The sequence below is a fragment of the Cyprinus carpio genome, chromosome B19 (assembly GCF_018340385.1).
Source record: "Cyprinus carpio isolate SPL01 chromosome B19, ASM1834038v1, whole genome shotgun sequence".
Classification (NCBI taxonomy): Eukaryota; Metazoa; Chordata; class Actinopteri; order Cypriniformes; family Cyprinidae; genus Cyprinus; species Cyprinus carpio.
The window spans coordinates 25,698,861-25,725,996 of NC_056615.1; the positions used below are offsets into that span (position 1 = coordinate 25,698,861).

At 36.3% G+C, this 27,136-nt stretch overlaps 1 protein-coding gene across 1 annotated transcript; it reads left to right on the plus strand.

The window, feature by feature from the left end:
• The first annotated feature begins 1,202 nt into the window (after positions 1-1,202).
• On the plus strand, positions 1,203-26,703 carry LOC109102941 (NACHT, LRR and PYD domains-containing protein 12-like). The gene is made up of 12 exons (XM_042744983.1): positions 1,203-1,411; positions 3,699-3,786; positions 4,217-4,312; positions 5,071-5,175; positions 14,088-14,192; positions 15,848-15,952; positions 16,236-18,005; positions 21,234-21,407; positions 21,827-22,000; positions 24,213-24,386; positions 25,615-25,788; positions 26,331-26,703. Exons 2-12 carry the CDS (start codon positions 3,737-3,739, stop codon positions 26,335-26,337), a joined length of 2,934 nt encoding a protein of 977 aa, XP_042600917.1. The 5' UTR covers positions 1,203-1,411; positions 3,699-3,736; the 3' UTR covers positions 26,338-26,703.
• The last annotated feature ends 433 nt before the right edge of the window (positions 26,704-27,136 follow it).

Below are 27,136 nucleotides of genomic sequence, written 5' to 3' on the forward strand. Positions count from 1 at the left end.
CACACCTACTGGCAACTTTATAGTAATCATGAAGACCTTGATTAACTTGTTCAGGTATGTTTGATTGGATCTTAAGGTTCAGAGTTGAGGACCCCTGCTGGACACAGTTATTTTAACAGTAATCTAGCTGCCATCTTTACCCATGAAGCTCAGATCAGAGGGTGGACTACTGTATTACTGCTTCATGTCCAGAAACATATTGGCTTCGTGATTAATAACAACAGGATGGAACAGTTTTCCCCAACAGCACTTTCTGTTTAACTGTTTTTAACTAAAGGCAGAATTTTGGTTTTATAGAAAAGACACAAATGAAGATCAATGTCAGAATGTCATGCAGAACATGAAAGACAAGAGTTTATTTTCTCACTTAAATGTTTTAAATTACATTTAAAAGGAATGCACCTTTAAATTGTTATTTGTGTGATTAGCTACTAAAAGAATGTTTGCTGACATATTTCAGTGAGCTACACACGTGATTATAATATACAAAGTGGTTTGAACTGTCAAAATTAAACATCTAACAGAAAATCAGAAGAATCGTTTTGTATATCTACAAACGTTTCTGAAGGTGGGGATATGTCTCCACCTCGTAGTTGTCGAGACAGTTGAGCATTACTTTTTAATTTTGACATTGCGTGTTAATGGCGTTGCGGAGGCGTCTGAATGTTTCTGGAATGTGTGCTGCTCTTATCGGTGGCATCAACAGTTCTGTCTTGCACAGCGCGCGCGATCCGTTCTAGATCCGATTCCCTGGGCCAACAGACACACGCATGAATTAAGTTACAATTAAAAAGGATTACAACTTATAAAATAGGCCTACTATAATTGCTCAATCAAATAAGTGTGCAGTGAAAAAAATGTTAATGTCGAAATGATCAACTTCGTGTTTTACTTCACATGATTAGGCTCGACAATTTTAGGTAAATTATTATATTAGGCTAAAATTTAGAAGTTACAAGATGTTATTCTTTCTGATGATCGCGCATAACCAAGTGGGCTATTCGTGAGCTTTGACGCTTTTTTATAAAGCCATCGCCACCCAAGTTAAGATCTTGTTGTTGTAGTTGGTTTGTTTGTTTTTGTTTGTTTGTTTTGCTAACATGGAATAATTTTGAAAATGTGGTGGTTAAGACTGTGCCATTGAAACACCCTTTTATAAGATCAGGTTATTCCAGTTAGGATGGACAAACATGTTTTGCTCCCTGAAAGTGAAAGTATAGGCTCAGTTTTAGGTGCGTCATTTTGCACCTGGACAGAGCTAGATCCGAAAAATCGAAAATATACGTTTTAAAGCCGGATGTTTTTGCTTAATTGTAGCCTGATATTGATATTTAATTATCGCTTATGCGGGAATTTCTACTTGATGGCATATAAACCTGTTGAGAAGCTGTAACGTCACATTTCGTTCAAGGTAAGTCTTCAGGTGAGGTCAGCTAAGATGCGGATATCTGGTTTAACCTACGCTAAACTTTAAACATGCTTGCATTCGACTCTTTTTCTTGTTGTTTTTTCGTTGTAGTGAAATAACAAAAGAACAATATAACACCAAATTTTCTATGGTGGACAGAAAAAAATGAAAAAACAAAAAAATTCCTACGTGCTTAAAAATACACTTTGTATTACATTTTCAGTATGGTAGGCTACATATTAACGTTAAGGCTACTTTTAAACGTCATTCTGGAAACCACATCTAAAATAAAAAGTCATGTAGGCTAACCAAAATATGACGTGTAGTTTAAATATTTGTTTACCCAAAGCGATATGGGAGACCGGGGAGTGCTGTAACAACTTTCGTTTTAACGCCTTTGTTTTTGGAATTCGCTCTATGAAGAAAAACGCAGCCATTCCATTTAAAGCGTCTTATAAAATGAAAACGAAAAGGAAACATTTTATTTGAAGAATAGTTTGAAAAAATAAAACAATTAATTTGTAAACAAATGGCAATTCATTCATTCATTCATTCTTTTTCGTCCTGTAAAAACTTTTAAACAGAAATTTACAACTGCTGTCTCTTCAGGATCGAGTTTGTCCAGTGGTCATGAATATGATCGCAATTTCATTAGGTAGCTTGCCTGTATTATTTATTTATTTATTTCAAAGAACAGATGAAAATATAAACACCTTTAGGAGAACATTAAGAAGCTAAAACAAAAAATTCGAAGATTCTAGGATCAGATAACCAAAAGAAAAAGGATAACCATAAACATAAATACATATGAAGAGGATAGATAAAAGTAAAAGACAAAGATAAGTACCCACCATTCATTTTCATATCATTCATTTTCTGTATCATACAGATTTCTATGGCGAAATTTTTTTGGTTTTTTTTATAATGCTAACAAGCAATAGAATCATTTATTTTTTTTTTTTTTTTTTTTTAAACCTATTATAAAGTAACAGATAATGAAATAATGTTGGATGATGCTGGTTGAAGTTTTTAAAGTATTTTTTTTCATATTGTTTCAGCAATCTAGTCACATTTCTTTATTGCTTGTTAAACAAATAGACTTGAGCAGTGAGTCTGCCTCATTCAAAAATATTGAAAATAGGAAATATATAATTATTGCTTATTGTCAAAAAAAAGACAAAGAAAAAAACATTTAATTAAATTTCAAATTAAAGGAAAGATGGGAGGTTTATTTAAATGGGAATGTAAGTTATACCAAAACTTCTGAACCAATTCACCAGAATATGATAGAATTTACTAATGTTCCATCTTTGTGACCACAAAACAAACAAGATATTACATATTCATCAACATATTTGGACACTGTTGAATTAAGAGGGTATATCTTATGCAGTATTTTGTGGACGTCTTTGGTCTCCTTGGCAATAAAATATTTATGGGGGTACAGCCATGCTCTTCTCCAGTATACAGTATATTGTCAATTAAGGCAGCCCAATGGGATCTGCCTCTAGGAAAAATTCAGTCTCTGTTCTGAAAAATCTGGCGGATATCTTAATTATTACATTTCTTGTACAATATTATATTGTTTAAAAAAAATAAGGAAGTCATGGACAGACATTACCAGAATCATCAAATGAAGAAAGGATATAAATTAATCCTTTAAAGTAAAAACAAAAAAGGAAAAATGCATTAATAGTTTTATGAAAATTTTAAGCTTCCAGCTTCACTTCTACAGTTAGAAATCACCATTTTTTTTTCCATATCAGTCAAGTAAAATTCTATTGACACCTTTAGCAGTATAATCCTTCAATTATAGAGAAAGTTATGGATGCACAAAATGACAGATTGAAAATGACCTTCTGCTTTAGAAAGGAGAAACCTACAGAGAGAGAGATTTTTTGTAGCAAAAGGGTGAAATATTGGTTTCTTAATTCACCCTGTAGTTAATTTCTAATGAGTTAAAAGGATTACCTCAGAAACCACTTGAACTGCTGGAACTGCAATAGTTTAGCACCTAGCAAACATTACATTATGCTGAAAATACTTTTTTAATGTGGCAGTTTGGTCACTTTTTCTAACTCAAATGCATAAACTGTGCATCATGTTTTGATTACAATACGTATGTATTTAATTTCCATTTTACTGTAAGTTTGGTAAGTAATCTGACTGCAACAAAAATACAGTGTTGTATAACAACACTGAGCTCGAGTGAATATAAGTAAACAGAAAAGGGCAGATTCATAAATTTGAATCTTTTGTGTGTCATTTTGTCTTGTTTCTGTCTCATCAGACCTACACATGTGCAGCTCCATGAAGATTGACTGAATCATGGAGGATAAACAAACATCCAGAGATGGAGATTTTTCTCCAGGACACAGGTATTTTTTCAGGTACATTTATATGATCTTCATTCTACAGAAAATACATTGCATTTCTAATTTACAGGCTGTTCTGGGTTTTTGCTAAGACTGGTAAGGTGTTCTGAATTATTATCTCTGTCATATTCTAGTGTTCAGATATAGTTAGACCCTGAGGTTATCACGTGGGTTCTCTTTGCTCTGTCCTAAATTAAGAGCACAGACAGATAGATAGATGGGTGGATGGACGGACGGACAGACAGACAGATAGATAGATAGATGTGTTGATGAAGAGTGAAAAATGTACAGTCTATGGAACAGCCTGTAAAACTTGAGGGAGGACACACATCGACTGATCAGTGGTACACTGTAGATAGATCAACTCAATATACTTTTTTTTTTTAATCTTGTCTCTCTTATCTCTATTGTTTCATTAAACTCAATTCCATAGTGAGAGATCAGACTCACCAGTGTCCAGCTGTGTGTCCATGAAGAGTATGGAGCAGCCAGGAAAACTGGAGGGAGAACACACATCAACTGATCTTAGGTACAACATAGATCTATCTATCTATCTATCTATCTATCTATCTATATATATATATATATATATATATATATACACTGTATATATATATTTATATTTATATATATCATCCCCCTTTCAGAATCTGCAAAATGTTAATTATTTGACCAAAAGAAGGGGGATCATACTCCACAAGAGAAAATAATAGTTGAATTTATAAAAAAATAACCCAAAATAATCAAAAATAATTATTCTTTAAAAACTGTGTTGTTACTGAATGATCTACAGCGTTAGTGATAGTTGTTCAACACGAGTCCCTTGTTTGTCCTGAACAGTTAAAACTGCCTGCTCTTCTTCAGAAAAATCATTACAAAATCCCCACAACTTCTTTGGTTTTCAGGATTTTTGTGTAGACCCTTTCCAACAATGACTGTATGATTTTGAGATCCATCTTTTCACATTGAGATCAACTGAGTGACTCATACACAACAATTACAGAAGGTTCAAATGCTCACTGATTCTCCAGATGGAATAACAATGCATTAAGAGCTTTTTTAAAGCTCTTTAGTCACAGTAATTTACTTTTTCATCTGTAGCTCAAAATTAGCTCATTTTGCCAGCACGGGTCACATATGTTATAAGTGCAGCAGTATTTCTTACAGCAGCATGTTGTGTATGTATTGGCAGTAGCTAGTCTCTGTACTTGCTCTGCCGCAAATCCCTCCAAGAGTTGTCATGACAGAATGTCTCTATTGTATATTTTATTACATTCAATTCCACAGTGACAGATCAAACCAACAGGAGTCCAGCTGTGTGTCCATTAAGAGTTACAAATCAATGGAACAGCCAGGAAAACTAGAGGGAGGACACAAATCTACTGATCTGAGGTACACAGTGGCAGTGCTAGGGCATGGCTTGCTGGGACTATAGCCCCACTAGATATTAGCATAGCATCGGTGAACAAAAAACAAAAGGAAAAAAAAAAATTTTGTAAGTTGAAAAAAAATACATATTATATTCATAGTTTATGCATATAACCTGAAGATCGCAGGTTCGATTTTCAGTGGTGGCAGGAGTTGTAGGTGGGGGGAGTGAACGAACAGCTCTCTTCCACCTTCAATACTATGACTGAGGTGAGACCCTTAAGCAAGGCACCAAACCCCCAATTGCTCCCCGGGTGCCGCAGAAAATGGCTGTCCACTGTTAAGGGTGTGTGTGTTTGTTCACTAATCACAGTTGTGTGTGCACTTGGATGGGCTAAAGGGGTCATGAACTGAGAACATTTTGACATATAAGAGGTCATTGTACTATAAAAACATCCTGTAAGTTTCAGAATTCAAAACTTTGTCGTTAGTCTAAAAACAGCTTATATTGAAGGCACTCTGCCAAAAAGACAGCTTTTGGAATGTTCTACTCCATGATGTAGTGTGGATAAGCACCGTCTTCACAGAAGAAGATTCAATGCCCTGCTTCGACATTACTGCCTGTTTAGCCCTGCCCACCGATTCACGCATGTAGTATTTTCGAGGCAAATGGAGATCCCCCCAGCTGCAGAACCTCAGAACCCTTAAGGGGCAGTCACACTAGACTTTCAACGTGCAAAATTTTTTTGGACGCCACTGCGAATATGGCCCAAAAGCAGGATATAATATCAGGCACCAAGGTTTCCCCTCAGTGTATCACAACATGGATGCCCGATGTGCTTGTACTGTGTCCTTTTGTGAGGAGATCAGAGAGAGAGAGAGAACAATATAAGACGCTTTCGACGGCATCACAAAAGACACAGCACAAGCACATTTCAAAAAATATATATAAAATGTGTCCACATTCAAATGTACCATCTGTTCCTGTTTCCATTGACACTGCGAATGATGCAGCTATTTTTATTTGATTTTTATAATCTTTTAAAGGTGCTACGCTGCGCTATGGTTACATTTTTTGAATTTCTGTACAGAGAGGTCACGCAGTGACGTATCGATCTTCTACTGGTCACACACGTGATGCGAATTCGCAGGTCAAAGTTCACCAAATGTGAACTTTGGAACGCAGCGAAATGCGAATTTTTTTTGCATGAGCTTGCGTTTCCAGTCTGACGCATTTGCATGCGTATGATTGGAAGTCAATGGAACGAAAAGTGCAGTGTGACCACCCCTTTACGTCACAGCAGTCTCAGAAGCTCAGAACGGCAGCGCCAGGCCCATAGACATGGCCAGGCCAGCAGCTTCAAGCCGGAAGTGGGCGGAGCAAAAGTTATCTTACTAAGCATAGCACCACGTAGTGTTTTGGATCACATCAAAGTTTTAATATACATTGATGTCGAGTCAGCATTTTATTATAATGATTTAATCAAATAATAGATAGATGAGTTAGATAGACAAAATGAAGCTTGAGGATTTGAACATTTGATTTTTATTTTATTTTTTTACAATTATTTTTCCATTATACACATTATCATACATAAGTAGCAATATATATATACAGGTCCTTCTCAAAAAATTAGCATATTGTGAAAAAGTTCATTATTTTCCATAATGTAATGATAAAAATTAAACTTTCATATATTTTAGATTCATTGCACACCAACTGAAATATTTCAGGTCTTTTATTGTGTTTCAATACTGATGATTTTGGGCATATAACAGCTCATGAAAAACCCAAAATTCCTATCGAAAAAAATTAGCATATTTCATCCGACCAATAAAAGAAAAGTGTTTTTAATACAAAAAAGGTCAACCTTCAAATAATTATGTTCAGTAATGCACTCAATACTTGGTCGGGAATCCTTTTGCAGAAATGATGCTTCAATGCGGCGTGGCATGGAGGCAATCAGCCTGTGGCACTGCTGAGGTGTTATGGAGGCCCAGGATGCTTCGATAGCAGCCTTAAGCTCATCCAGAGTGAATTTGGGTCTTGCGTCTCTCAACTTTCTCTTCACAATATCCCACAGATTCTCTATGGGGTTCAGGTCAGGAGAGTTGGCAGGCCAATTGAGCACAGTAATACCATGGTCAGTAAACCAAAATCCCATTTACCAGTGGTTTTGGCACTGTGAGCAGGTGCCAGGTCGTGCTGAAAAACGAAAATCTTCATCTCCATAAAGCTTTCAGCAGATGGAAGCATGAAGTGCTCCAAAAATCTCTGATAGCTAGCTGCATTGACCCTGCCCTTGATACAAAACACAGTGGACCAACACCAGCAGCTGACATGGCACCCCCAGACCCATCACGGACTGTGGGTACTTGACACTGGACTTCAGGCATTTTGGCATTTCCTTCTCCCCAGTCTTCCTCCAGACTCTGGCACCTTGATTTCCGAATGACATGCAAAATTTGCTTTAATCCGAAAAAAAAAGTACTTTGGACCTCTGAGCAACAGTCCAGTGCTGCTTCTCTGTAGCCAGGTCAGGCGCTTCTGCCGCTGTTTCTGGTTCAAAAGCACACGCCTGTGCACGGTGGCTCTGGATGTTTTCTACTCCAGACTCAGTCCACTGCTTCCGCAGGTCCCCCAAGGTCTGGAATCGGTCCTTCTCCACAATCTCTCCTCAGGGTCCGGTCACCTCTTCTCGTTGTGCAGCGTTTTTTGCCACACTTTTTCCTTCCCACAGACTTCCCACTGAGGTGCCTTGATACAGCACTCTGGGAACAGCCTATTCGTTCAGAAATTTCTTTCTTGTGTGTATTACCCCTCTCGCTTGAGGGTGTCAATGATGGCCTTCTGGGCAGCAGTCAGGTCGGCAGTCTTACCAATGATTGTGGATTTTGAGTAATGAACCAGGCTGGGAGTTTTTAAAAAGCCTCAGGAATCTTTTGCAGGTGTTTTAGAGTTAATTAGTTGATTCAGATGATTAGGTTAATAGCTCGTTTAGAGAGAACCTTTTCATGATATGCTAATTTTTTGAGAGACGAATTTTGGGTTTCATGAGCTGTATGCCAAAAATCATCAGTATTAAAACAATAAAAGACCTGAAATATTTCAGTTGGTGTGCAATGAATCTAAAATATATGAAAGTTTAATTTATATCATTACATTATGGAAAATAATGAACTTTTTCACAATATGCTAATTTTTTGAGAAGGACCTGTATATATATATATATATATATTATATATATAGATATATATATATATATATATATATATATAATATTATATATATATATATATATATATATTAAAGCAAAGCAGGCACACATTTAACAATAATTATCAAAATTGATAAAAGAAAACTAAAATAAATCAAAACTTGAGAAACATGCAATTTATTTTGAGGCCCCTTTTGTCCATGCACTCTTCGAGAAAACTGTCCATATTATCCTTATATTGGAATCGGAAAACAAAAGGTTCTTTGTCCAGTTGCTGGTCGTCAGCCATTTCGGCCTGTGAAAGCTGAAGAAGAGCTTTCTTCTGGTCTTCCTCTTTCAGTTGGAGGAACCTCAGCTTTTTCACCAAACCTCTGAAGACACAGAGGTTTTTCTGCAGCCATCCAACTGCAGTGTGGAGGTCTTTTGTTATCCTTGGCTCCTTAATGAAGTGTACAAACAAATGGAATGAAGTGTTGGAACTACCTTCAATGATACTGTGCATTCAATAACAAATAATCCTAAAAAGCTGTAGTCAGGATGTAGCAAGCATTAGCAAGTTTTGATTGTTTTTTTTTTTTCTCAAGTGCCCCTATTTGAGATATAAAAAACCTACCCTGCTGCAGATTTCAGTCTCCTGCTCTTCCGGCACTTGCACATAGTGAGGACATGTTTCCTGTGAAGAAATATTATGTTAATTTGTAGTCTGCTGGACAGAGAAAAACGTAAGCGAGAAAAAGATACCTTTCAAGAGCAAAATTTTCCAAGAGAATGAGGCACCACTATTTTAGTATAAGAGGAAAATCAAACTGGCAAATAAGGAAAAGCAAATATTAATATATCATCAAATTGAATTAAGTCCCAATTATCTTTTTAAACAACAACTTACAGCTGTGAAATCAAAGGGCATCTCAAGGACCATGTAGAGAAAACTGAAAAAACTATTTAATACAGAGGTCAAGGAAAGCACTTTTGTTTATCCATTCTAATGAAAACTAAGTAATATGTAATATATAATAATATAATAGTATAATATATATATATATAATATATATATATATATATATATATATATATACTATATATATATATATATATAATATATATATATTATATATATATAGGGCTGTCAGTCAAATGTATTAAAATTGAAAAATCTAATGAATTACATTATGTGTCGATTAATTAATCTAATTAATCACAAACTACATTTGGCTGTGAAAATAGCCCAAAAAGAAAGAAATAATTTATTTGATTCAACATAAAATTTATTACACATTTAGACTACAGCAGCCTAACGTAAACTATTCAGAAACATGATTTGAGAAACATGTCAGTTTTTTCATTCATGCAATGGAAGTCGTTGGTAACCAAAACAGCTTTGTTACCAATAGTCTTCAAAATACCTTCTTTTATGTTCCACAAAAGAAGGTAAGTCATTCAGGTTTGAGTAAATGATGACATGATTACATTTTTGGAGGGTGAACAATCCCTTTAAAGTGTTTTCCCCCCTTTTTAAAATGAAATAATACTCTAAATATGTAATATATTGTAGACACTGTATATCCTGTACTCTATATTGCACTTCTGGTTAGATGCTAACTGTGTTTCGTTGCCTTGTACCTTACATGTGCACTGACAATAAAGTTGAATCTAATCTAATCTAATCTAATCTAAAATAAGAAACTAAAACTGCCAGCAGGTGGCGGTAAATGTCCTTATGAGTCATTCATTCATTCGATTCATTCAAATGGCTGATTCATTCAGAAATTCAGTAAACGGCTCACTTTATGAATGGGCTTTTGAATCATTGGTTCACCCGATTTGTTCAAAACTCGGATTCATTCAAAAAACTAAACACTCACTGTGTTGCTCTGAGATGCACAACAATTCTGCTTTGGCTTTATAGGTAATATTTTTGTTGGCAAAACAGAGTAAAAAACAGACAATACTGTGTTATATTGTATATAGCACAATATAATTACACAATGATATAGTATATTATATATTATACCTAATAATATAATTGTATATATAATTGTGTTATATTGTAAAATACAAACCCGATTCCAAAAAAGTTGGGACACTGTACAAATTGTGAATAAAAACAGAAGTTTCAAATTTCAGTATTTTATTCAGAATACAACATAGATGACATATCAAATGTTTAAACTGAGAAAATGTACCATTTTAAGGGAAAAATATGTTGATTTAAAATTTCACGGCATCAACACATCTCAAAAAAGTTGGGACAAGGCCATGTTTACCACTGTGTGGGCATCCCCTCTTCTTTTTATAACAGTCTGCAAACGTCTGGGGACTGAGGAGACAAGTTGCTCAAGTTTAGGAATAGGAATGTGTCCCATTCTTGTCTAATACAGGCTTCTAGTTGCTCAACTGTCTTAGGTCTTCTTTGTCGCATCTTCCTCTTTATGATGCGCCAAATGTTTTCTATGGGGTGAAAGATCTGGGACTGCAGGCTGGCCATTTCAGTACCCGGATCCTTCTTCTACGCAGCCATGAGTGTTGTAATTGATGCAGTATGTGGTCTGGCATTGTCATGTTGGAAAATGCAAGGTCTTCCCTGAAAGAGGACGATGTCTGGATGGGAGCATATGTTGTTCTAGAACTTGGATATTACCTTTCAGCATTGATGGTTCCTTTCCAGATGTGTAAGCTGCCCATGCCACACGCACTCATGCAACCCCAAACCATCAGAGATGCAGGCTTCTGAACTGAGCACTGATAACAACTTGGGTTGTCCTTGTCCTCTTTAGTCCGGATGACATGGCGTCACAGTTTTCCAAAAATAACTTCAAATTTTGATTCGTCTGACCACAGAACAGTTTTCCACTTTGCCACAGTCCATTTTAAATGAGCCTTGGCCCAGAGAAAACACCTGCGCTTCTGGATCATGTTTAGATATGCCTTCTTTTTTGACCTATAGAGTTTTTAGCTATCAACGGCGAATGGCACGGTGGATTGTGTTCACCGACAATGTTTTCTGGAAGTATTCCTGAGCCCATGTTGTGATTTCCATTACAGTAGCATTCCTGTATGTGATGCAGTGCCGTCTAAGAGCCCGAAGATCACGGGAATCCAGTATGGTTTTCCGGCCTTGACCCGTACGCACAGAGATTGTTCCAGATTCTCTGAATCTTTGGATGATATTATGCACTGTAGATGATGATAACTTCAAACTCTTTGCAATTTTTCTCTGAGAAACTCCTTTCTGATATTGCTCCACTATTTTTCGCCGCAGCATTGGGAGAATTTGTGATCCTCTGCCCATCTTGACTTCTGAGAGACACTGCCACTCTGTAAGGCTCTTTTTATACCCAATCATGTTGCCAATTGACCTAATAAGATGCAAATTGGTCCTCCAGCTGTTCCTTATATGTACATTTAACTTTCCCGGCCTCTTATTGCTACCTGTTCCCAACTTTTTTGGAATGTGTAGCTCTCATGAAATCCAAAAGTTGGCATCCAATATTTGGCATTGGACATTTCAAAATGTCTCACTTTCTACATTTATATGTTATCTATATTCTATTGTGAATAAAATATAAGTTTATGAGATTTGTAAATTATTACATTCCTTTTTTACTCACAATTTGTACAGTGTCCCAACTTTTTTGGAATCAGGTTTGTATAACACGATATTAACTTATTTACTGAACTGTTTTGTAAAATCACATTTGGGACAAACAGCACTCGTGTGATTGCTCTCACTGCTCGTGTGATATCACTTATATAATTACGAGACAAAAAAATGTAAAAATAAAAAATCATACAGGAGCATTTTTGCACCAATATCTTGAATTTCAGGGCATAACTGCATTTACACACACACACACACACACACACACACACACACACACACATGGGGGGAGTCGTGGCCTAATGGTTAGAGAGTCGGACTCCCAACGAAGGGTTGTGAGTTCGAGTCTCGGGCCGGCAGGAATTGTGGGTGGGGGGAGTGCATGTACAGTTCTCTCTCCACCTTCAATACCACGACTTAGGTGCCCTTGAGCAAGGCATCGAACCCCCAACTGCTCCCCGGGCGCCGCAGCATAAAATGGCTGCCCACTGCTCCGGGGTGTGTGTTCACAGTGTGTGTGTGTGTTCACTGCTCTGTGTGTGTGCACTTCGGATGGGTTAAATGCAGAGCACTAATTCTGAGTATGGGTCACCATACTTGGCTGAATGTCACGTCACTTTCACTTTCACTTTCACTTTCACACACACACATATATATATATATATATATATATATATATATATATATATATATATATATATATTAATTTCTTTTCCTTTTCTTCACCATCAACATTAAGATGCAACAGTCAACGGAGCCAGCCAGCTGATGAGGAACATTCGAAAATAATATAATATCATTCAGTTACTCCTGGAATAAGAATATGCAACACATTATTTGTATTAGTAGCTTTTTTTTTTTTATGGAATTATTATTATTTTTTTTTGGTTAGCTTCATCTTTTTTTTATTTTATTATTTAGTTTTTTTTAAATGATGATTTGTTGACGTCAACGAAACTTTGAAATGATCCAAAACACTACGCTATGCTTAGTAAGATAACTTTTGCTCCGCCCACTTCCGGTTTGACGCTGCTGGCCTGGCGCTGCTGTCTGAGACTGCATGTGACGTAAGTGTTCTGCGGTTCTTTTGATGTGGTTTATTGGGTGAACACGCTGGTCTACTCAGAAACCAAACATAAAGATGGCTCTGATTACAACAAGACACTGTGCAGTGCCAAGTTGTTGAAAAACAGTGTTTGCATTGCCTTCCTTCTGATCCCAACATTAGGAAAGAGTGAATTAACTTTATTTTTAATGAAGCTCCTGACCGCGTCACTAAGAACTCTGTTCTTTGTTCACTTCATTCTGTTGCAATCCATTTACAAACAAGGCACAGTTTTACGTAGGATTTTTCAGAAAGATTAAAACTAAAAGACAATGCTGCGCCGACTATTGGATTTGACCGTAATGTCGCAGCACAAGTGTGAGCAACTGTTTTTATTACGGGATCAATATTGCTTTGTCTCTTCTTACAGATCGTTATGTGTTTTTGACCTAAATGACAGCAGCGTCCAGCTATAAGGAATGTATGCTGTCAAACATACACAACTATTAGCCAATCATAGCAGTGGTGTTTACTTCCGAGTCTACAATCCACCTCACCTATTCAAACAGAGCGTTCTGATGAGAGGGGCTAAAACAGGATAGAAAATAACCTATTACTTCTAAATTATAAAGTTTTTTTTATGTAAAAATAAAAAACAGAGGCAGTTCATGACCCCTTTAAATGCAGAGCACAAATTCAGAGTATGTGACACCATACTTGGCCATCACGTCACTCACTTGCACTTAAATGTCAAAAACAATAGCTTTTAATTATACTGTAATGTTGAACTGGTATAATTAATGGCTAAAATTGAGGCATTAGTTGCAGTATTGGTATTAATGATATTGGCCTTATTAAAAATAGGCTATTTAGTAAAAAGATGCCATTCAACACATTTTAAATATACAATTATTATGTTGATTCTACATTACTTTGGAGATTTAATGTGAAATTATGACAATATAAATATATTATTTATTAATCGCGATTAATTACAGAAAAATATCTTGTGTGTGTGTGTATGCATTATCTCTGATCTGCTGTATTGCCTATTTTATTATACTCAATTCCACAGTGACAAATCAAACCAACGGGAGCCCAGCAGTGTGTCCATGAAGAGTGATATGTCTATGGAGCAGCCAGGAAAACTAGAGGATAGACATAAATCAACTCATCTGAGGTACAACATTTTTGTTAGACATGCATACAGAGAGACAACTAATAATGCAAGCAGGGCAGAATTTGTCAAATATTCACTTATCAAAATCCAGAAATCAATCAAATCTGAAAGCAATTCAAACTCAGTAGTCCACACTCATACTATTATGAGGCTCTGGAATACTAAGAGTTGAGCAAATGATCAGGTTCCTTCTCACAGCTGATCTCAGAAACATGCATTGCAAGAGTGCTGTCTAGGTGAAGATTTTCATCAATCTGAATGAATCCATTTCAAGGGTTTTAACACCTTAAATGTTTTAAAACCATAGTAAACCATGGCTAATTTGGACTTATTTCTTTATTAACTTGACACAGCATTTTAAAAACTCAGCACTACTATGTGGGATGCAGAAAAAAAGTCTCTGCACAGTAAAAGCCAAACTCGCATGTTTACATCAAAATATACTTTCTAATACAAAACAAGAATTACATTCATACATTCATTTAATGGCAGCAATATTTATAACATCCAATGTCAGGTTTAGTTTTTAAAAAAATGCTGTAAAAAAACACTGGCTTACTGTAGGTGTGTGGACCGTTTTTAACAGTGTTGAGCAACATAATGTTTTCAATTTATTGACCCTTATTTGACCATTCAGCAATAAGCTGCTGTGTGAATGAGCACACCTAAACTTATAAATCATAAAGTCGAAAGAAATCAATTTGGTGACATGCTAATAGCCCGAACCCTGCAAATGAAACTGAAAAAAACAACCCATGTAAACTAGTGCTAAAATGACAAGTGACACAAGTGACATTTATCTTAGTGATTTTTATGATTTATTTTAAGAATTTAATGTATTTATTTCATAATATTTTTAATGAAAACAAAAATCATTATTTCATTTTAATTAATTCAGCCCTTCATACATATCCATATGTGACAATGTGACAATAAAATGTGAAATCATCAGTTGCTTTTTTAATGAAAATAAATGATGCATAGCCATTGGGAAAATGAAACAAGGAATAATTTACAACAGGTCAATGAATTATTGAAAAATAATGAAAAGTAATTTCATAGACTGCGCTGACAACAAGTTTCTGTGGCTGTGCTCGTATATGTTTCAGTGTGTACGTCTCTACTGTATTTATGACAGCGTGCTTTAATGAAAGTTAATTTATTGGGAAAAACATGGAAATAGTTTGTCATTTTTATTGCATTGTTTGTCATATTTGTTTTCGTAGTGAGCATATTTGTGGGTTTGATTCATTTGCTGTTGTATGCTGTAAGGACCTTTAAAATAACTGAAATGATATGGCAAGGTTATATGTAACTGTAATGTGGTCAAGACCTGCCTGGAACTACTTTAGCCAAATAATTGCACATCTTAGAACATTCGTCAACCAAACAGATTCAAGAACTGAACAGCCCTGTAGTATAAAATCAAATTAATTATTTTTTTGTTGTTCATTTGGGCACATAGGCCTCTGTGTGAACACTTAAAAAAATGGTATGGGTTTTATTAATTCATTAAAAATCAACAGAATATTTCTTATATATCTTGTATTTATTCTTTTAATGTTGACTCCACATTATATTAGCTGTATGAAATCTTGCATCTTATCTATTATCACTACTCTGTTGTCTCTATTCTATTATACTCATTTCCACAGTCAAAAATCAAACTCACCGGGGTCCAGCTGTGTGTCCATGAAGAGTGACCAATCTGTGGATACTTCAAAAACATTTAAAAGAAGACACACATCAACTGATCTGAGGTACAACACTGCACAGAACGTCAGACAGTTACGTTATTATAGAAATATAATGGGGCATCCATTTAATGACAGTAACTTGCCATGCTGTACGGTGCAGCATCCAGAATAGACAGTATCACTAATAAAAATTAATTCTGTTTGCTTTTGTCATGTCTGGTGTAGGCATGGATTAGATGTAATTAATAGATTAACACTTGTTTATTTGCTTAACTGTCACTTTTACCTCTTTAATTGTTGTAATCTGTTATTTTATTTCCATTTTTAACTCTAAACTGGTCCAAAGCACATTCAGATCAAATCTGGTGAAGAAGTTTGAGCGTCTGTATGAAGGAACATCAAAGCAGGGAAACCCAACTCTCCTGAATGAGATCTACACAGAGCTCTACATCACAGAGAGTGAGAGTGGAGAGATCAATAATGAGCATGAGGTGAGACAGATTGAGACACAATCCAGGAGAGCAGCAACAGAGGACACACCAATCACATGCAATGAGATCTTTAGAGCTTTACCTGGACAAGACAAACCCATCAGAACTGTGCTGACAAAGGGAGTCGCTGGCATTGGAAAAACAGTCTCTGTGCAGAAGTTCATCCTGGACTGGGCTGAAGGGAAAGAGAATCAGGACTTCCAGCTCATATTTCCACTTCCTTTCAGAGAAATCAATCTGATGAAGGACAAAACACTCAGTCTTTCAGATCTTCTTCATGTCTTTTTCCCTGAAACCAAAGAAATGGACATATCCAGTGATGAATATAAAGTGTTATTCATCTTTGATGGTCTGGACGAGTGTCGTCTTTCTCTGGATTTTCAGAGCGATGTGAGGTTGTGTGATGTAAGTGAATCAGCCTCAGTGGACGTGCTGCTGATGAACCTCATTGTGGGGAAACTGCTTCCCTCTGCTCTCATCTGGATCACCTCCAGACCAGCAGCAGCTGATCTCGTCCCCTCTGAGTGCGTCCATCGAGTGACAGAGGTACGAGGCTTCAATGATCCACAGAAGGAGGAATACTTCAGGAAGAGAATCAGTGATCAGAGTCTGGCCGATATAATCATTTCACACCTGAAGTCATCAAGGAGCCTCTTCATCATGTGCCACATCCCAGTGTTCTGCTGGATCTCAGCCACAGTTCTGGAGAAGATGTTCAGTGAAGCAGAGAGTGGAGAGATTCCCAGGACTCTCACTCAAATGTACACACACTTCCTGATCCTTCAGACCAACATCAAGCAAGAGAAGGACTATGAGAAGAAAGTCAAAGATGAAGATATGATCCTCAAACTGGGGAAACTGGCTTTTCAGCAGCTTGTGAAAGGAAACCTGATCTTCTATGAGGAAGACCTGAGAGAGTGTGGCATTGAAGAGACAGAAGCATCAGTGTACTCAGGATTGTGCACTCAGATCTTCAGAGAGGAGCTTGGCTTGAATCAGGGGAAAGTCTTCTGCTTTGTTCATCTGAGCATCCAGGAACATCTAGCAGCTCTATATGCACATCATTTCTTTACAAAGACCTGCATAAATGTGTTTGACCAAACTGAACAAAATCTCTTCTTCAAAGTTGTAACCCGGAAGAAAAATATATATATATTTGGCCTGCACCAGAGAGCTGTGGATAAGGCTTTACAGAGTAAAAATGGACATCTGGATCTTTTCCTGCGTTTTCTTCTGGGTCTCTCCTTGAAGTTCAGTCAGACTCTCTTAAGAGAACAACTGACACAGACAGGAAGCTGCTCCTACAAGAAAGAGGAAACAGTTCAGTACATCAAAGAGAAGATCAGGCAGAATCCCTCTCCAGAGAGATCCATCAATCTGTTCCACTGTCTGAATGAACTGGGAGATGATTCACTGATTCAGGAGATCCAGGATTATTTGACATCTAAAAAAATCAAACAAATCAAACTCTCCTCTTCACAGTGGTCAGCTCTGGTTTATGTGTTGCTGACATCAGAGCAGAAGATGGAAGAGTTTGTTCTAAAAAAGTTTACTGGATCCCAAAATACAGCAGATGAAGTTCTTCAGAAGCTGCTGCCTGTGATTAAAGAATGCAGATCAGCTCAGTAAGTCACACTGACAACAATCACTACACTGATAAAACATGATCACATTCATGATTTTAGCATGTGCTTTCTTACCAAAAGTTCAGAAGGAGAAGCATTCACAAAATCAATGGCAAAACTTGGGGCCATGCAAGCTGCCATATGCTCTTATATCAGTGTGATAGAAGTATTGGAAACAGAATCATTTTAACCTTTGTTTTCCATTTGATACACACATTTAGATTAAATGTGTTTCATATATACAGAGTTAATTAGATTAGATTAGATTGGATTCAACTTTATTGTCATTGCACATGTAAGGTACAAGGCAACGAAATGCAGTCAAATTACATGATGATAAGGACACAAATTACATGACACCATCATTCAGAATTCTATTTATTTAAGATATAAATAAAAAAATATTGGTAGTGGATGTGCTGCTGCTTTCTACGTTTGAATGTTTTATTGAGAGTGAGGATTGCTCTTGTTAATTGTTCTAAATTAAATGACTATCAGTGAAGCGCATTTCAATAAAAAGATTAGCAACATATGACAGACACTGCTGGACTCGTTTGGTAGACAAACATTCCATTCTTCCTACAGTCCGCTGTAGGCCACACATAGCAGTAGTGTAGTAGCCTACTGTTCATTTCGCATCCTGGCCTGATCGCAATCATAACCCCTTTCCGTGGTCTTTCCAACAATATAAAAAAATATCATTGCTGTAGAATGTAATTGAAATGGCAATTAAGATTTGCATGTTTTAGTATTTTTAAGTTCTTTCAATGACAGGCTACATAAAATTGTATAAATTTCAAGAAAAGAAGAATCAAGAAAAGAGTATGATGCATTGACATCCATATTAATTGTCAGAAATTACCTTTACTATTAAGGGGCAATATTTGCCAGTAGGTGGCAGCAAGTCACTGTATTAATGAGCGAGTCATTGAATCATTTAATTCAACCGATTCCTTCAAAATGCAGATTAATTCAGGCACAAAACACTGTGTTGCTCAGAGATGTGCATCTGTTCTGCTGTGGCTTTGTTTGGAACTATTTTTAAACCATCTTTTGGCATTAAAATAGTACTATCAGGTATTAATAAAGATGTGCAGTGAAGAATTAGGGCTGAAAAGGCGTGGACACAGTTATTTTTGCAGCTGACCTTATTGAATATGCATTTGTAGGAGTTTCCCTTTAAGACGCAAAAATTATGGGAGGAAAGTTTTAAAGGGTTCATATGACATTGCTAAAAAAACATTATTTTGTGTATTTGGTGTAATGCAATGTGTTTATGTGGCTTAAGGTTCAAGTTCTGAAAAACGAGGTGTGCTCTGATTGGCCAGCTATCCAGTGTGTTGTGATTGGCCAAATTCCTCAAGTGTGTGACGGAAATGTTACGCCACTTAGCATACTGTGATGCTGTGTCCCGGAGCGCCGAGACAAAACCAATAAAACCCATTACCAATGAGGCATTTGTAGCATCCAGTGGGCACATAATTACTGATTATAATGACTTGTACAGTCTTTTTATGCATTGCGTTGCATATCCTGCTGTCTAAACATAAAACCATGTCTGTATTTGTGATTGGAATAAAACGACAAACAACAAGCGCTACTCAAAACCCGCATTTGAATCATCAGTGGCAAATTCTTCAAATATGTAATGTACTTACAGGCTGTGAGTCAGAAGCGCCAGACTGTCCTTGCAAAGTTGGAACTGCCCCACTTTATAGAAACAGTCCTCCATAAAATGTGCTGCACACATTTTAATATTTGGGTTGAACTGTTCTGGAACAGTGTTGTAAATACAACTTAACCACTGATTTCTAGTTGTGTCCTCTTTTGGAAGGCCAAAGAAAGTATTTTCGCTTTAACAACGAAACACACAGCATCTCCACAACATGGCAGCAGCAGTAACAATACTACAGTGAGAATAAAAGTTACGCCTTCTTCCTTCGCGTGAACATTTGGGCGGTGTTATGCAAATCTTCCCACATCGTGACGTAGACATGTGGGGGCATGTTTAAAAAGAGGTGTTTTAGGAGGGCGTGGTTGACTCTTAACTTTAATAAAGAATACCTCTTTAGATTTAAGACTTTTGTCTTTGCAACTTTACAGATGTTCTTGATGAACCAAGAGCTTATAACACTCCAAAGAGAAAGGAAAAATTTAAATCGCATCATATGACCCCTTTAAAATCAATCACGCAACATGATTCACTAACGACGCTCATCAAATTAATGGCATTTGCACCATTATTTAACGCCCACAAAAAGCATGTATTAAAGCAGGTGGTAATTTGTGCTGCTCTTGGTAGATTGGGCTGGTCATTATGGAAGTGATCTGGCTGCGTCTGTGTTCTTAAATGTGTGCATTGACATTTAATAACACACAGAATTTCCCCTCCCCTGTAACACAGACAACAATTTCCATAATCAGCAGAAAAGGAGCCAAACATTATCAATAAAATAAACAAACCAAAAGCCCCATAGACATGTTTCTGCAGAGTCACCATAGACTGGAATGTAAAATGAAAGTTGCCATAGTGGTGAGAAGAGAGCATAGCAAATGTGCAAGCAAGAAATGGTAACACCGCAGTGGATCTGGAGCAGCAGAGTCATTACAGAATGCTTTTAGCGTGGATTGAAATTCACTCCATTCATATACTGTACTCTGGCTGATAGAGGGGCACCTCAGCCCGTGAGGGCAAAGGGGATGTGATTTAGGGCCATAGCCACCCCACTGTGCACGTCCCTTGTGCCAATAGTGTGGTGAGAATAATGCTTATAGGTAACACTGAAAACAGATCTTTGTCAGTTGTTTTTTTTTTTTTTTTGGTGCAAAAGCAAAATCTATCTTTTGTATCTTTTATCTGTTTACACTTTAAGGGTGAAATCTACCCAAAGTTTTATTCATGAGGCCCCAGGAGTGTGACTGTGTGAAATTGCACACTTACTAAAGCAGCTGATGTGGATTTTAGTGTTTCTGTGTGAGAGCTGATGATTGTAGAGGTCAGTGTGTGAGACGTGTTGAAGATGATGTAACACGGATCAAAACTGACAGCCAACAGCAACAGAAACTTTAATAGTGTCTGTTTGTTCTCTAATTATGTCAATATGTATGTTTTACTGTCTATATGAAATATACACAGCAAAATCACCAGAGTTAAATCACCTCTGTTCAGAGTACGTATTGTCCCAATCTACAGAGTGTTAAAGTTTTCATGTTTTTGAATCTCTGCAGGTTGTATGATTGTGGAGTCACAGATGAAGGATGTGCTGCTCTGGCTCCAGCTCTGAGATCAAACCCCTCACACCTGAGAGAACTGAATCTGTCTCTAAATGAACTAGGAGACTCAGGACTGTATCTGCTCTCTGATCTGCTGAAGGATCCTCACTGTAAACTGGAAACACTGCAGTAAGATTGTATAAATGTGTCAAAATGTTAATTCTCCTACTACTAGGATTAATGAATGATATTCAAAAAATACAAAATTCAAACAAAAACTAAAAAAAAAGACTTAAAAGTGTCCTGTCAGGTAACTGAAGATTATGTTTTTTTTTATCTTTATTAGGTTCTTTACTAGGTGTCTGAGTCTGACATAAATTTACTTAATTTATGACATGATTGGAATGATACATAAAAAATTTTATATCATAAAAGTGAATTTAACTCTCAAATACCCATGTAGAAGCAGGTCTGAACCTTAGACTGGAGCTGTTCATCTTGTCATGCATTAGGGTGGATTGAGTCTCTCTTTCTGATTGTGAAGTTCCTGTTTATCTGAACTGTAGATCCTGAACTGAGAGACTGAAGAGTGTCATTGTTCTTTACAGGTTGAATCATTGTGGAGTCACAGATGAAGGTTGTGTGGCTTTGGCTTCAGCTCTGAGATCAAACTCCACACACCTGAGACAACTGAATCTGTCTAGAAATAAACTACAAGACTCAGGACTGAAGCTGCTCTCTGATGGACTGAAGGATCCTCACTGTAAACTGGAGAAACTAAGGTAAGATTGTATAACAGTAGGGCTGCAACTAACGATTATTTTGATAATCGATTAATCGGTCGATTATTTTTACGATTAATCGATGAATCGGTTTATGTACTTATATTTTAGTTTTGCCCATTTTTTCCCCAAGTAAATTATTAACAAAGGGTCTTTATCATTCAACATAGACTTTTTAGAGATTTTAACCATTTTGCATTGTCATATCCTCATCAAAAACATACCTGGAGTTGTGTTTTATTATGTGTCATTTATCCTTTGTCGAACTCTTCTGCAATCAAAACACTGACCCATACATACTCTAGCAAATTTCACAAGGAGATTTCAAATAATGTTTTCACCATGGCAGTCCTTAGGGGTCCTAAAGTAGTTTAACATCCCGAACAAAGCTTATTAAGGAATCTTTCAGAACATATTTTCACGAAGAATAAGAATAAAACAATAAAATTGCAGTAAATTGCATTTTATTATTTTTTTCCTGTAAACACACAGCTTATACCTGGGAAACAGCTTTATAGCTTATGCTGTGAAACTGTAAACAATCCTTCGAATAAAGTGCCAATGGCATGAAACCTGAATGGAACTCAAATTTTAAAATAAAATTTAAAGTAAAATCCATCAGAAGGTTGTCCAAAAAAAAATTGAACACACACAAAAAACCTGCTGTGTGAAAAAGGGCAGTGAATACTTAGAAAAAAAGTGCATTTTAAATACATTTAAACATTAACCTCTCTCAGTCAGTCATAATTAGGCTGCATGACTGAATAACGAACTGGTAAACGACAAAGCTTTAAATGTTAATTGTTAAAAAGCAATGTTATCAGCTTTTACGACTAAACATTTGCAAACAACATTGTACTGCAGAATCTGCACAAATAAAAGTCTGCATACTGTGATTTTCATCGGATTTAAATATGTAGTGGTCCTTATAACAGTGCAAAATTTAAAAATGTAATAAAGCGATAAAATGTTAACAAAACCGCTTATGCCTGAACTGACAGGAATTCGACTACCTGTGGGAAATGAGGCAGAACACTATTCACTCATTATTTGAGAAAAACTTTGCATTGCAGTGCAAAAAGGTCAACATGTCCAAATGTTCAGGGCTTAGGTTTGCTCTCTTTTTAGAGGATATGTTTCCTGCCGCAGAAAACAGCCGCAGTTTACAGGTTACTCTTCTTTTTTGAAGGCTCAAAGTAAAGTGCTCCCACATTTTGGATGACTTCGTCCGATTAGTTTTATCTTCCGCTTTTTTCTTTTTCTTTCTCGAGCTTACTCCACTGCCGCCTGCCTCACCCATCACGCTGAATGCTGCAGAGTTCATTGACGCTTTGCGGGAAGCACGTGACATAAAACGAGGCCAGCTATTGGCTAGTCGCTACTTCTCCTGCTGTACTGGCTGAGTAAAACCTCCGGTGGCTCATTACTGCCACACTTTGGTCACCGCAGATTTAAAATATGCACGAAATGAGCCGCTTACGGCAAATAAAAATTATTTAGCAACGAATCGATTACTAAATTAGTTGACAACTATTTTAATAATCGATTTTAATCGATTAAATCGATTAGTTGTTTCAGCTCTATATAACAGACTCAAAATCTTCATTCTCCTACTGCTAGGATTAATGTACTGTATGATACAATGAAACGAAATTAAAATGAAAATAAAAAAAGACTTAAAAGTGTCCTGTCAGGTGACTGAAGATGTTTTTTAATCTTCATTAGGTTCTTTAAAAGGTGTCTGAGTCTGACATAATTTTGCTTCATTATTTATGATAGTATACATGTGATTGGATGATACATAAAGATTATGACATGGTAAATTTTAAATTAAAGGGATAGTTCACCCAAAAATTCTGTCATCATTTACTCACTCTCATGTCATTCCAAACCTGTTGCTTTCTTATGTCTAACATAAAAGAAGATATTTTAAAGATTGCTGGTAATCAAACAGTTGGTGGTTGCCATTGATTTCCATAGTATTTTTTTTCCTACTATGGAAGTCAATGGCAACCACCAACTGTGGTGGTAGATGTGGGTCTGAACCTTAACCTTCACCCTCATGTCGTTCCAAACCCGTAATACCTTTGTTCATCTTCATGTTTTTCATGAAATCTGAGAGCTCTCTGACCCTATAGACAGCAATGGTACTACCACGATCAAGCCACTGATCCTGAACAGAGAGACTGAAGAGTGTCATTGTTCTCTACAGGTTGTGGGGTTTTGGGGTCACAGTTGAAGGTTGTGCTGCTCTGGCTTCAGCTCTGAGATCAAACCCCTCACACCTGAGAGAACTAGATCTGAATTATAATAAACTAGGAGACTCGGGACTGAAGCTGCTCTCTGAAGCACTGAAGGATCCTCACTGTAAACTGGAGACACTGTGGTAAGATTTTCAGACAATTGAAGATTATATTTTAATCTTCATTTGATTCAAAGTTTTAGACTATTTTAATTGTTTTCATACAGAAGTGTTGAGGATTTTGGAGTACATTAAAAAATAAAAAAAAGGTCCTGACATTTTCTGTGACACTGAAATGAACCGCTTCAAGCACCATGTAGAACCGGGTCTGCTCCTTTGGGTGTTTTATTGTCTTTCTAATCACTTCACTTTAAAATTTAACACCATTGTTTATATTTTTGTGTCAGGCACACAAGAAGCAATGAAAGTTTATTGAGATTTAATGATATTAAACTACTGGATATAATACTGAATATAATGTACAGTATGTGCAATAATGTATTTGGGCAAATATTTGCTAGTCCTCATAATGCCTGATTTCACCAGCTGATTGAAAAAAACATTACTGGATATGCATTTTTTTATATTTTAAATTAATATAATCACTGATATTATTTTAGAATAAAGAATACAAAACCATTACAACAATAGACAATAATATAATTGTTAAATTGTAAAAACATTAAATAATAATTCAAAACATAAAATGTACATTACAGCATACATTTCAGTGATCAAGAAACTTCAGTTCTTCTTTTGCTGTTTTCATTTGTTTGTTCTGTTTAGTCATTCTTTTCCTATCAGTTATTCCACAGACAAACTACTGAACATAGGGCAACATACACAAGACCACATTTTTTCCGATTTTTGATTATTCAGATGTTTTGTTGCACGTTGCAAAGTGAAGGAATGGTACTCAGACTCTCTTATAATAATTCATGGGGATTTTAATGAAGCAAATCTCTCTGGTGAACTGCCAAAATACTGATACAATGATACACACACATCACTCAGCTTTGGGATTCTCTGATCACTGTTTAGTTTACCTTACACTGAGCTACAGACAGAAACCTAATTCAGCTAAACCTATAATAAAGACTGTAAAAAGATGGACTAATGAAGCAGAGCAGGATATACAAGTCTGCTTTGACTGCTTGGATTGGAGTGTTTTTGAAGCTGCAGCCACTGATCCGGATGAGCTCACAGATCCTGTAACATAATATATCAGTTTTTGTAAAGATACATGCATTCCTTCCATGATGAGACCTGTTAATCGTGTTGTGGGTTAAGTCTCTCTTTCTGGTTAAGTTCCTGCTTCTCTGAGCTGTAGATCCTGAACTGAGAGACTGAAGAGTGTCATTGTTCTCTGCAGGTTGAATGATTGTAGAGTCACAGATGAAGGTTGTGCTGCTCTGACTTCAGCTCTGAGATCAAACCCCTCACACCTGAAAGAACTGAATCTGTCTGGAAATAAACTAGCAGATTCAGCTGTGAAGCTGCTTTCTGATATGAAAAAAGATCCACAATATGGACTGCAGAAGTTTCTGTGAGTAGTGATGACTAAAAATGTCCATATATTGTAATTGAAATCTAATTTTTCTTTTATAGTTGAATGGTTCCTTGTACTATAAACAAGTTTTATTCTGTTTATAGTAATTTGATTAATGTTTGAGTATATAAATGATATTTTCAATATTTTCTGGTCTTCCAGTGTATCACTACTTGTGTTAAACAGTGACCCTCTGGGACATGAATGGTTAAATTCACAAAGAAATACCATCTTAACGTTTTTATTATTATTATTATTATTATTATTATTATTATTATTTATTTTTTTTTAAAGCAAGAACAATTATTATTTTCCCACATCTGTCCATTACAATATGTATCACAAATTTTTTAAGGGTCAAAGGTTCATCCATGGTGTTTTGGATTTGACATCATAAACTGGGTGATTAAATGGGGCTTTTGATGCCATTTATCACAGTATTATACTATCATATTAATAGTGCAAAGTTTGTTTTAGTTGTTCTAAAGTGGATGATGCAGTAATGTCACCACATTTGACTGTCTGTGTTTTACTTACAGGTTTTAGATTTTAGTCTGAGCTTCTCTGGATCACATTCAACAGAATCAACAGACACATACCCATAGGGATCATCACACACGGATGTGTTTGTGGAACTTTCCAAGTCAAACACAGAAACCTTTTGTTTCTTCTTCAGAACTGACATTTGTTCTGGTGCCCCATTTTACATCATAATTTTTCAAGCTGATTGTGACGATCGGTGTATCTTCTGTTCAGTTCTTATTACAAGAGGATTTCAACCCAACATGTGCATAGCATTGGGTTATAGACCGGGGCTCTCATTTATAAAACTCTCCGTAGATTTCAACCTAAAAGTGTACGTAGGCACAAAAGCTAGATTTTGCGTACGCACAAAAGTTTGCAGATTTATAAAACCATGTGTACTCCAGAACCTGCGCAAAAATCCCTTTATAAATCCCTGTCAGGGGAAGATTGTGCGTATGTGCATCTCCACCCCGACTCCTCCCCGAAATCACCATATATGGAGCTTACAACGCCTTGTTTTACTATGCATAACCTCATCTGCATATCATTTTCATGCATATTCCCATGCACGAGACACCATGTTTAACACCGAGACATTAAGGAAATATGAGATGGGGACTATAATGCTATTTGTGCCACACACACATTTTTATTGCTAAAAATTATCCAGTATCCTGTTATGTTTTATAATAAATATATGAAAATATCCATAAAACAAAATGGTTTAAAGTGGTTCTCAGATATATTTTAGAATAGAGTTGATCTCATTCTTTTACACTGGCCAAATAGTATTTCAATTGTTTAAAACAATTCAAATCAA